At 45.2% G+C, this 12,562-nt stretch overlaps 1 protein-coding gene across 1 annotated transcript in view; it reads right to left on the bottom strand.

The window, feature by feature from the left end:
* The window catches only part of MGT10 (magnesium (Mg) transporter 10), a 23,935-nt gene extending 12,359 nt beyond the window's left edge, over window positions 1-11,576 (bottom strand). The window contains exon 1 of the mRNA XM_086779080.1: window positions 10,708-11,576. Coding sequence (XP_086635206.1) covers window positions 10,708-11,499 — 792 coding nt within the window. The 5' untranslated portion in view covers window positions 11,500-11,576. The remainder of the gene's footprint in view (window positions 1-10,707) is intronic.
* Between the last annotated feature and the right edge of the window lie 986 nt (window positions 11,577-12,562).

Below are 12,562 nucleotides of genomic sequence, written 5' to 3'. Positions count from 1 at the left end.
AATCCGTCAATAACGCCAGATAGTCGTCGAAAAACTCTTTATCAAGCCATACCGCTTCGTGGGTCCCTCGGTCCTGAAACTTTGTGAGGAACTATCTTTGTCTTCGGCCTAAGCCATGCTTGAAGCAGTGCAAAAGAATCTATTCTAGAACATAACTTCAGCTTTATCAAGGATATCTTGTTCCGCCTCGTCTTTAATTTCTGAAGGGATCGGACTTGCATATGGTTTTAACCATCTGACGTGGAACACATCGTGCATAGTCCAACTCGGAGGTAGCTTCAACTTCATTGAAACCTCATTAATCTTTCTCTGGATGGGAAAAGGTTCGAAGCTCCTGAATGACAACTTTGGATGGGAAAAGGTTCGAAGCTCCTAAATGACAACTTTGGACATCGCTTGCCCACCTGTTTCAACCTTTGCTTCATAATCCGAAGATAAACCCAATCACCTTCCGAAAACTTTATATCCCTTCAGTCTTTATTGGGCTGTCGACTGTAGGCCTCCTGCGCTTTAGCCAACTTGTCTTTTACTGACCCCAAAATCTCTTGGTAAGACTCCATCAATCTGTTCACTTCAGGTACTGAAGACGAGGTCCTCGTCAATAGTGATTGGAATGGTCTTCCAAGCACTGTCTCATATGGAGTCCTGCCAATAGCTGAAGAAAAAGAATCATTCAAAACAGCTTGAACTAAAGGCAAATATGATTCCCACTTGCCTTGCTGATCGTGGACATAACACTTCAGCACATCAAAGGCCAACTGGTTGTAGATTTCTATCTGGCCGTCCGTCTGTGGGCGAAATGCATTGGAAAAATTCAATTTAGTACCAAAGTTATCAAAGAATGCCTGTCACCATTTGGTCCCTCACCCGTCTCGACCAGTGTTTTATACACTGATTTGAGCCAAGGTGTGAACGGGGATTTTCCACAGATGCAGCATACCCTATCTTCTTCCCACGAGGAGCTTTCACCTATCGACAAATATCACAGTGTTGTACATATGAAAACACATCTCGCCTCATCTTTGGCCAATAGTATTGCCTTTGTAACTTTCCAAAGTCGAATTCATGCCCCTATGACCACCAGTAATGGCGTCATGGGCATCATGGAGAAGAGTTGCCCTGAACAACTTCATGACACACAGTCGGCCTTTGTAGAAAAGCCAACCATCGCGTATCAAAAAGTGGCATGGTCCTGTGGCATCCAATGCCTGTTCCCACTGTGTACCGAATTCCTCGAAATCCGTGTACGTGTGCTTCATGTCATCGAGTCCCGTACCAACAAGGTCTAGTCTAGTGGTCTGAATCAAAGTCACTTGTCCCTTCTTGCTCAAAGCATCAACCACTGGATTGGCCTTTCCTGGAAGGTACTCAATCATACTACCAAATTGCTAGAATATCTGGCTCCAGCGGTGCTGTCGATCACTCCACTGTGTACTTGGCATTGTCTGAATCCAGCGTAATGCCTGATGGTCAGTGCGAACCTCAAAGTCACGGCCATAAAGAAAATGTTTCCAATGTTTCAAGGCCTATATAACTGCGAGGAGTTCCCGATCGTAAACTGAGTAATTCTTTTCTACGGGCAGTAACTTATGAGACATGTAAGCTACTAGATGACCATTCTGTTGTAATACACCTCCAATTGCAATGTTCTCGCATTGGTGATCACCTGGAACGGCTCGTCCCATGAGGCAAGTGCTAGACAAGGCGCCTCTGACAAGGCCACCTTGAGGTTCTTGAATGCTTCCAACGCTCGTGGAGTCATTCGAATCCGTTGCCTTCTTGTCTTGACACCCTTTAGCAGATCGGTGAGATTTGCTGAGAGGTTAGAAAACTTGTCTATGTGGGTGGAGTATGCCTGGCATATACCCACGAAGGATCTAATGTCATAAGCAGTTTGTGGTACTTCCCAATTGACAATCTCGGCCACCTTGGCCGGATCAAGTCGAATGTCTTCTACACTAATTATATATCCAAGGTGATGAATCTCGAACAAATAAAATTCCGACTTCTTCTCATTGATGTGAGCTCGTTGCTTTCCAGCAACTTCAGGACTTTCTCCACATCAATGTCATGCTAATCAACCGTAGTTGAAAATACTACTGGGGCATTCGTCAAGCCAAAAGGCATGACCCAAATTCATAGTGGGCCCGTTCCGTACGGAAGGCTGTCTTGGGGATGTCCCCCTCAACAATCCGCACCTGGTGGTACCCACTCTTCAAATCGAGTTTCAAGAACACCTTAGCCCCATTCAACCTCTCAAGAATATGATCTATTTGAGGCATCGAGAATCTACTCTTGATGGTCAACTTATTCGTTTACCCAGTGGCCACATGTTAGGGGCCTGACCGCATGTATCTTGGGGAGCCTTGAGCACGGGACCAGCCAGGTCTCTTGGAGATTGGATTGCACACATGCAGTTACCCCTGGAGGAGCAGGAGAGAGGCCTGACAGGGATCCGAGGTCGAGATAGGCTCAGCATCAACATTAACTCAGCTATCCCTCAAGAGTGGCTAATGCCTATTCCAGACCCGACCTCCCAGGGTGGCTAGGAGTGTTTACCAATCACGATATCCTTGTGGTGGTCCACGGAGCAGATGATGACAATGGTCTGCTCACTTTTTCTATTGGATCCCAAGACAGACTAGAGAGATCAGAGCTTCCCTTGGAGGATTTCAGAGGCTGCACCTTGCAGAGAGTGAGGGTGATCAGTTTTCAGGCACGGGAATGGCACATAGATTCCGCACCGGCCAAGGTGGCCAGGGAGAGACAATGGCGGCTATGGATTTGGGAGTGCCGACCTCTCACGCGGCTGTAGTGGGACCCAGGAAAGTGGACTTGGCATGATCCTGCAGATCGGGAGGAGACTCTGGATGCCCCCTTCTTTGCATATACAGCGCGGCTAGGCCGCAGGATCCAGATGCCTAAGATAGATGGCACACCGACAGCAGCAGTCACACAGGGCCTATCACAACGCTTCCTTTCAGATTTCTAGAAGAGGCTTTGGGACAGCTTTCGGCCTAGAAAGATCACACTCTTTCTTTGGCTAATGGCACACAGGACCAATCCTTCGTGTAATACGAAATGGTCCACAGTATCTAGGGGATAATTTCGGAGATCGACTTGTCCGTAAAGTCTCGGAGTCTCAATGACATTGCCTTTGGGATTGCCCAAAGGCTCAACAGATTTGGCAACGGATTCTCCGCATCACTGGCGGCCAGGCTCATGCTAGAGATCGGAGATTTGCAGTAGCATCGCAGCTTGGCACATTTGGCGTGCTAGATGCAGCGAGGCCATCGAGGGTACCCACACTCCGCCGGCTGAGACCATCAGGAGCATATGGCTTGATATCATTCACACCCTCCGCGGTCACTGGGGGAAGTTACAGGGAGGTTCTGGCCACATGCAGAAGCGGCGGGAAGCCTTCTTGGGACTTTGGAGGCCTGGCCCTTTCTGCACAGATAGAGACGCTGACCCCATTTGGCATTACAGACCACCTGTGTGGTTGGACCCCCCCCCCCCCCTTCCCTTGGATGAGATAGCCTTCTCACCACAGAGCGGCTAGCCGGAAGAGAAGTATCTCTTCCCCTTATGATCACTTGTTTCCCGCCCTTATATGACGCGAGTTTGTATTTAGCCCTTCGTGGTTGTACTTAGCCCTTTGTGGCTGTTTTTCTTTAACTAATTGAAGGATCTTTTTCCCGGGAAAAAAAAATCATATTAGCCCAAAAGACCACCCATCAAAGCTTGGTTCAAGGCTCACCAATAAAGGTATGCTACTCAAGCTAAACAGAAGCTTCTTCCTGTGATTGAACACATAGGCAATACCTTTTTGTCCTCCACTTTTGTTTTGTCAAGAAGTGTGGCCCAAGGCCGTTTTGGGTGGTTAAGGTTGTGAGCATGGCATTGTGAACAAGCACATCATCACGTCATATGCTTACACTAGAGTTTGGGTTTTGGACTCCTCAATGGACAATTGGCGTTGCATATTAATGTTGTCGGGATCTCTCACCATTTGGTCCCTCACCCATCCCGACCAGTGTTTATACACTAGGTGGAACCAAGGTGTGAACGAGGATTTTTCCACAAAAGAAAGTGGGAGCATCAACCGACGAGGTTTTGGCCTGAAAGATGGCCTTTGGACAAAAAATACCATGGGGTTTTTATCAATAAAGAGAGGAGATAGTGTTTCCACACTTTATTAACAAAGGGGTGGACATATTTTGATTATGAGACAGGTATTTGTGGACAAAAGAGGGCGCCCAGCTCCAAGCTTGAGGAGCAAGCTTAAAAAGTTGCTATTTTTGGAAGACAAAGCCACTTATGGCAAAAAGGGGGAAAAGCAAGGCAAATTTAGCCCATCGAGTTTATTAAGGGGAGGTGCCTCTTTCATCAAGGGTGGAGCAGCCTTCCCCCCCCCCCCTCTCTCTCTCTCTCTCTCTCTCTCTCTCTCTCTCTCTCTCTCTCTCTCTCTCTCTCTCTCTCTCTCTCTCTCTCGCTCGCGGCCGTACAGGTGCAGCAGTGGGGGCAGCCTTTTCCTTCTTTTTGCACTGGCCGTACAGTGTACAGCAACCGTACAGCTCTGCCCTCTTCTTGTGCAGACTGTACAAAGTAATATCAGCTGTTCAGCGCTTCAGCCCTTTCATACGCCAATCGTACAGGGAATTCAGCAGTGGTACAGCTCCTCTTTTCTCTCTTTGCGCCGGCTGTGTAGGTGTTGACGGTGGCTGTGTGCAGGCCGTACAGTGGATTGGTGGTGTCAGGAGACCTCTCCTCTCTCACATATCTGGTTGATCTTGGAACTGAGATTTGGGACTGTTTTGGGGACTGTTTTGACAGTTTCGAGAGCAGTTCTTATGGAGCTGATTTGGCATGGAGTTCGGGGTAGCTTTTGGCTCCGTACTGGGCTGATTTATGGATGGTTTATGAGCTGATTTTGGGAGCTGTTTTGTGACAGTTTTGGACAGCTTCTAGAGGTGTTTGCATCTTGGCACCGGATAGTTTATCTGGTCAAGAATTGTGCTGATACTTTGTGGAAAGATCTGGTGTCGTTCACACCCGCACCTTGGTATCCTGTAAAAGCTTCTCTATCAATAAAGAAGTTCCTACGGGGGGCCGGCCGTTCCGGCTCAGTGTTGTGTTCATATCTTTGCTGTCATCTGAAGTGTCTGTTCATTGTTTTGTGTTCCCATCTGGTTTCAGGATCTCTATCACTCCAAATGCTTGAGTTCCTCCTCAGTACCCCCGCGTCCTCCATGATTTTTTGGTCTTGCCTTATGCAAGATATTGTGAGGACTGGATTCTTGGTTCAGTCAAAGCTTCTTTTGGTCAATCATCAAGGGGATATATCAGTGGAGGAAATGTATTTTTTGCAATTTTTGTTTTTGAAATTTTTTAGGTATGGTGTAGATATGCTTTTATTAGCATCCATCAGTCCTGCCTTATGCAAGATATAATGAGTGAGGAGGTAGTCAGCTTGAACCAATTTGAACCGTCTACTTTTTATCACCTTTTTGAGATCTTAGTTTACAATCCCTCCATTCGTCCTACATTCACCATTTATAATATCTAATATATTTAAGGTAGATTTGAGGGCGCCCCCATCTTCGCTTGTTTTTCATGCTAGCTTCCATCTCAATCAGCATTCACGTTACCTAGCCTTGAAATAGCTATCCCGGTCTTGACATGGTGATAAAGTAATGCATCAACCACCGCTGCCCAATCAGCTGGAGTCTTCCAGGCAGAAAGATCTCTAATAGATCCCTGCTGCAGATATGGTGAGGGATGGTTGCCCAGTCCCCATAAAGAGGAGGTTGCACAATTACAACTTACAGGCATGTCCGTTAGGTCAGCAGATATCCAGAGAACGCACCAGATGGTGTCGAAGGTTGAGAGTCGAGAGTCGACAGCGTTGTCGTACAGCCAAACCAGAATAGGCATGAGCAGCCGGTGGAGGATGACACGCTACATGGTGAAGTAAAGTTGTTAAAGGTGACTTGTGGAAAATCTTGAGATCGTTGATTGAATTTTCTTGCCAACAATGAGTGCGCGCTCGCATTTTGTTTGTGCGGCCTTCTAGAGATTTTAAAGCTCACCAGCAGGTGACAAGCTTATTCTTGAAGTTTTGAGCTTTCAATCCACATTAGCAGATTTTTGGAGTTGACCTTTTCTCTATTCGATGAAAAAGCAGTCGTATTAAAGAGTGTTGATAACAACAGGTATTTGAGTAGGAAGCTCTCGTGGATCCGATGAATCACAAAAACTTCCATTTCAGGAAGCATGCACAACAAAACAAGCAATGCAGTGATAGCAACAACAGCAACACCAAGATAACCTTCCATAGGGCTAAACAGCTTCAGCTTCTACTCCTTGGCAAAATGTTTTTAAAATCTATCTCTAAACAGCCCAAACGGCCAGAATTACTGATCGAATCTCCTTACTGAATTAGGCATTGCCAAATGGCCCTTTATGTTCAATATACAGCCTAATAAGGTGATAATTAGTGTCTTGAGTTTTCTTATAACATGTAAGAAGTGTGGATGACAGGTCCTGAATGCTGCAAGCACCCATAAGTGATGTGATCACATGATGATGTTTGTGGTGATAGTACAAAGGATATACAGTGCCACTACTATCATTTCAGTGCCACTACATTTCAGTCTAAAAATTTGTAATTTAATCCCCAAAACTGAAGCAATTTTTATAGTGCTTTTCTACATCCAAGTCTACTATTTAATTGCTTGATGTGGCTAAATTTTTCAATTAAGTGATCTATTTTATCAAATTTCATCTGTTTAGCCATAAGGGTCAAGCTTCATATTATCTTAATATGAAATAACTTGATAAAGCATGTTGATATAAAGCAATGTGAGTGTCGCTCAATAGGACCAAATCAATTGAGAAAGTGAGAGAGTGTTAATTTGAGTTTGTGATTTTCCCATTGCGATGATTCCAAAAGTTAGATTCCAATATAATTCATATACTTGTTTTTAAAAATCAAGACTGCAAGATAAATAGCATTGGCAAAGAAAGGTAATGCTATGAAGAATTTTAAATTTCTGGCAAGACACCATTATTGATAAGAATGTGTTGTTTAAGTTTACAATAACAACACTAGATAGTGGCAAGACACCCTTCTGCAAATGGGTATTTGCAACTTGTTTGTACCATTGCTTAAAACCCATTAATCTAGCATTGCCTTATTCCACAGTTGCCACAGGAAAAAACTATTTATGTCATCACTCCTACTGTAAGCCCACTATTGTGCTACACTCTTATTACACACATGCATCCGCCTCGCTTTCTGCAACTTGTGGGGTTTCCCCGTTGTTACAGCTTTCATGTATACCTAAACTATCTTAAATTCTCTACTGTGTTTGTCTTGTTACATTTTGCTTCAAAGATTAAGACAATCAATGATGGTCCTTTTCAAGATTGGGTACATGATTCTGCCCAATGCATGACATTGGCATAAAAGCAAGTTTCTCTTTGCTACTAGCAAAGGTAGCCATAAAAATTTTTGCCTTTGGAAAGATTCAATTTGTAGATCAAATTTGGAGGTTGAGTCAGCCTTCAATTGATAATTTAGCCTCAAATGCAAAATTGAAGGGGGCATCCTGCAAAATCCTTGGTTGCCTCTTTATAAGTGCTACACTATCAGCGATCCTTTTTAATGGTGCATGGTTGCCTCTTTATAAGTGCCTACACTATCAGCGATCCTTTTTAATGGTGCATGGTTGTAACTTGTGTTGCAGTACAAACATTGCATCAACCAACACAGACCTACAGACACATCATCACTAGGAGGCTTTCCCGGCCATTGGGACCAAATGCAGGTTTCTTATGTACGTGTGGATGTTTTAAGGTTTACTTGCTGTCTAAGTCAATTCAAGGCACAGACTCTTAACTAAAGATAATCGCCTCCACTAGGCTATCTGACATAGAGGAAGCTAGATGCTTGCGATAGGTGGAAGTAAAAACACATTGTTGCAGAAACAAATATTTTACCAAGGGTCAAGGGACAGCAAGAGACGTTTCCTTAAATTTTCTCCATTGCACACCAAGAAACCTCAGTGGCAAAGAGGTACTTGTTGGCCACACATTGCATTGTCTCCCTTGCCCTCGGATTTGCAGGGGGAATCAATAGCTTGACTAGCCTTCACTAGGCACCAATTTGCCTTTCTACCACAACTCGAAAAGCCTCTCTTACTCAATGGCAGAGAGCGTCAGATTGGGTGGAGGTGGTCAATATGCAACACCAGCAATGATAGAATCCAGTGGTGATAATGTCTCCCATACATCCTTGGTCAATCACTTACGTTAGTTTTGGTGCAGACATGTGCAGCGAGGTAGTAAGTGGGAGACATGATAATGGGGAAAGAACTCTCTAATTTATGGAAGTTTCAGGTTATTTGCCAAACTTAACAAAAAAGCAGAAGTGTGATCTTGAGTTCATGAGAATCTACTCACAAAGCTTAAAATCATCAACTCCATCATGCATAGCATAGACTATGTGCTATGTCTCGAACTTGTGTCCACCCGTACTTCCTTGGCCATATATGCTTGGACGAACATCCACTAACTCCATGCTGGTGAGCTCCATCCCCCCTGTGGACACCCTCATGAAGAACATACTCAAGAAATTGAACTCTCCAATACACCAAAGAAAAAACTCTACTTTTTCCTCGTTCGGGTTGAGGAAACATGCTTCCGCCTCTCGTGAAGACGCATCAATATTCAACTGTCATGTCCACTTGTGAAGCCACAGCTACTCAAGAAACCACCAATGATGTCAAAGAATCTCCACATGATGGCTTTGAAGATTCGAGGAAGATTCCTCCCAAATACATGCCTGGAAACTTTATCCTTTTGCAACTATGATCTAGGGCTACAATGTATCCCATATGGAAAACTCCAAACAAGCACACACCAATAGCCTACAACAACTACTATAATTAAAAGCAAACCCTCTATGTACAAGCTTGTCAAAGTGACTCAAGACAGAGAACTCAAGAGAAGATCAAATCTCTACTCAAGAACATCCTCGACAGCCAATGAGGTGATAGCTCAAGTGGTGAAGGTGTTTGCCTAGGACCAAGAGATCCTAGGTTCAAAAACCCCCTTGGTGCTTCCTCAGTGGTAGGTCTACGGGCGGCAGTAACTATGGGAGGATCTTTTTTTTTTTTTTCATGAGGTCTTATTCCATTCCTAGTCGCACATGGGAATTTCACCCAACTGCACACACACCATACTAACCAGGACCCCCCCCCCCCCCCCCCCCCCCCCCCCCGAGTACCGCAAGGGGGTACCACCCTTTCCAAATATTGGCCACTTTATCGGCAGTGGACAAGCCGCGGGACAAACCCCACAAGTTAGTCGCTCGGCCGATTGGAGTGAACACCCTGCACAACTTAGGTAGAACTGGGCATCATAAGTCGAGTCACGATCTTTGATGTCCATGGCAACCATCGTCCCTAATCCAGAACGTGAGCTTGAAGGACAAACATTGCACACTGTTGTCACCGCGCAGGATCGCCGAAGTGGAAGGTGGAAGCAAGCACCATGACGATCAAACGATGACGGCCTAAGGTGTGCGGATGGCTGCCTACGTGCCCACCTGCACGTGAACACACCCTTAGTATAAGATGTCCCCAAGAGGATTTGAACCCAAGACCTCCCGTAGAAAGTCCAAGGTCTTATCCACTAGGCTACCACCTTGGGGACACTACGGGAGGATCTTGGACCTAAGGCTAGTCGGAAAAAAAAAATTTAAAAACAATTTCCTTGACAACCCAAGTTGCATGAGAGCCTATGTTTGCAAGCAAACACTTGCTGAAGAAGGAAAAAAACACTTGCTGCTGAAGTTTAGGGTTGAAATCTGCACCTCCTAGCTGCTCCATGACTAAGAGAAGGATGGCTTAGTGAAGGAAAACTTGCAAAACTGAAGAATAAGGGAACAAGGGGGCTATTTGTAGATGCTGAATATTTTTGGTGGATAAAACTATTGCAGTCGCTTTTGTCCTTTCTCCCTATTTTTCACCTAAAAGACTCCCTTACACTCATTTGTAGGATTCAATATCTTGCCCCAAACATGTACTGCACTTTTATAACCTTTTCCAGGCACCACTTTTCACTGCCCAACCAGGCTGGCATGTCCACATTAGGGTGTCTGTCCACTGGCTAGTCCACATTTGTACGTCCACCTGTCCAGCGTCTGGGGCATCCCGTCCTTGATAGGTGCTACCCAGCCAGGGGCTCTAATGATATGTAAATACATTTCAGTTGCCCTTGTCTTCACCCATGCACTGAGCATCACAAGGGGTAGATAACATGGGTGACAACCCACCAAACCCATACACCGCATGGAGAGACAATTTTCTCACAACAATCACAAGCAATAGGTTTGTCAAGCTGCCAGGACACCTGGGGATTCATATGTCACAAGGAATCATGACTACATATGGCTCGGAGAGAGGTGACACCCATGCTCTGTTGTCCAGATGCCAGGACACCTGGGGATTCATATACATCACCTGGAGTCCTGACTGTATATTGACAGGGAGAGATACAACTATGCGGGGTACACAGTCTCGCAGCACTAATAAATCAACCTCTCTCTCTCTCTCTCTCTCTCTCTCTCTCTCTCTCTCTCACACACACACACACATACAGCAATAGGAAGTACTGGAAAATCTACGTACCAGCTATTACCTCATAGATTGGCTCCTTCACAGGGATTGAAACTGTATCAACAGAGGAACTCAAGCTGCTCTCGCTGCGCTTCACTTGATCGGCTCTTGCGCCATGACCATCACCGATTCGTTGGTCACTCCCAAAATAACGAATAGGATCACCAACAGCAACCCCCCTTTCCAAATACTGAACCTGGGAGCCATTCCCATCCCCATCCGCTGCTGTGTCCTGCCATGTTTCCTTGCTGCACAGCCTTTCATCACCCGGTTTCAAGCTTGACGATGCAGCTGGGACGAAGCTTGCTTCACCCGCATCGCTGAACGATGACCGATAGTCGGAGGAGCACTGGCAAGCACGATCCATCCTTTTAGGGTTAGGGCTCGGATTAAAGGAAACAACAGAATTCAGCGAGTGTAGCAGACCGAGCAGAGAAGCAGCAGCAGAAAGGCAAGCGTTCTCTTTGGGCCGGTCATGACCTTCGGAGCAATCAGAGAGCTGCAGAGCCAAACATGCAATCTGCAGGTGCTGAGGGCTATGGCGTTCAAAATGCTCGATAAGAAAGCCAGCTCTGCTGTGGTCGAAGTCGGGGCCAGAGGTGAAGTGTGTAGGGGTGCGATTGAAGAGCAGAGGCGAAGGCGAGGGGAAAGGAGGAGGTTTGAGCGAAGAGGAGAAGAGAGCTCGATCCAAGGAAGCCATCGCCATGGAGCCCTGTGAGAGAGAGAGAGAGAAGCTAGTAAGCTTCGAAAGAGGATAACACCATAGCCATTGATCTTGCCATGCTGCCAATGGAGAATCTCCCATGAATCTCATTTCGATTGTTTCTTTGTTGGCCACAACCAACCATTGCAGGGGTTTTGTATACTCATTACCCCTAGCAGCCCTTATAAAAAATGAAGGTAATAACACAACCCGGAGGGGAATCAAGAAAGAGGTGACAGCAAGCAACAACTTTGACCAATCACAATCTTCCTTGCTTTTTTTTTCAAGGCTAGAATGAATGAGATTTCTCCATCTATTCCGCTTGCTCCTCGTCCTCTTCTCCTCGTGGGACTTGATTTTGTAAATATTCGTCCTATTTTTCAGTTGCCCCCCTTGCCTTAGTGGGACCGACGCACGTACCAAGTTCACACTCTTTTCCACGACAACCCAACAAGTTGCACCAGTAAGCTCAATCAACATCTAAAAGGCAAATAAGAGAGCCAAAAGCTCTGAACTTTTGATAGTGGCTTAAAAATCTTCAACCTTTCCACTAGCCTAGCTTCTAGATGGAATCAGAACTTGTAGCTTTCTTTTTTTAATAGTGAGAGTTGGCACTGAAATTAATGTCACTTGGGTAGATTCAAACCCATGCCCTTCACTTTAAGAGGTAGGGGTGGTGCGATCACGCAAGAAGCACAACTTGTAGCTATTTGACAAATTTAGTTGTGAATCGTACTAGTGGATGTTTAGTTGTGAATCGTACTAGTGGATGTTTAGTCACTAAATCACAGCTTCCAACCAAAAGCTTGTGAACCACCTCAAATTGCATTTTTAAGAAATTTCAATACAAAGTAAAGGACAACAAAAAGTGGAAAAAGAAGAGAAGCGTCAATCTCCAAAGTTGTTTTCGAGCTATTGAGTAGACACTTGTTGCTAAGATTGAGACAAGATTAACATACTAACCCAATTTTTCAATATTGAAGTCTAAATCTCAATGGACTGCATGCATGCCTTGGTAGCAAAGACACAGTTACAAGCTCACCAAGAACATAGATGCATGCCATGAAACTAAGAGTAAGGCCAAATCTATGGAGGAAAATAACGAAGTAGAAGAGGTACCTCTCAGCGTGGGAGTAGCATTGACCCTAACACCCAACTCTGCACATCAATATCC

Source organism: Cibotium barometz, chromosome 40, assembly GCF_041138505.1.
Source record: "Cibotium barometz isolate CiBa-2024 chromosome 40, ASM4113850v1, whole genome shotgun sequence".
NCBI classification, from domain to species: Eukaryota; Viridiplantae; Streptophyta; class Polypodiopsida; order Cyatheales; family Cibotiaceae; genus Cibotium; species Cibotium barometz.
This window is presented reverse-complemented; position numbering and strand designations above follow the sequence as displayed.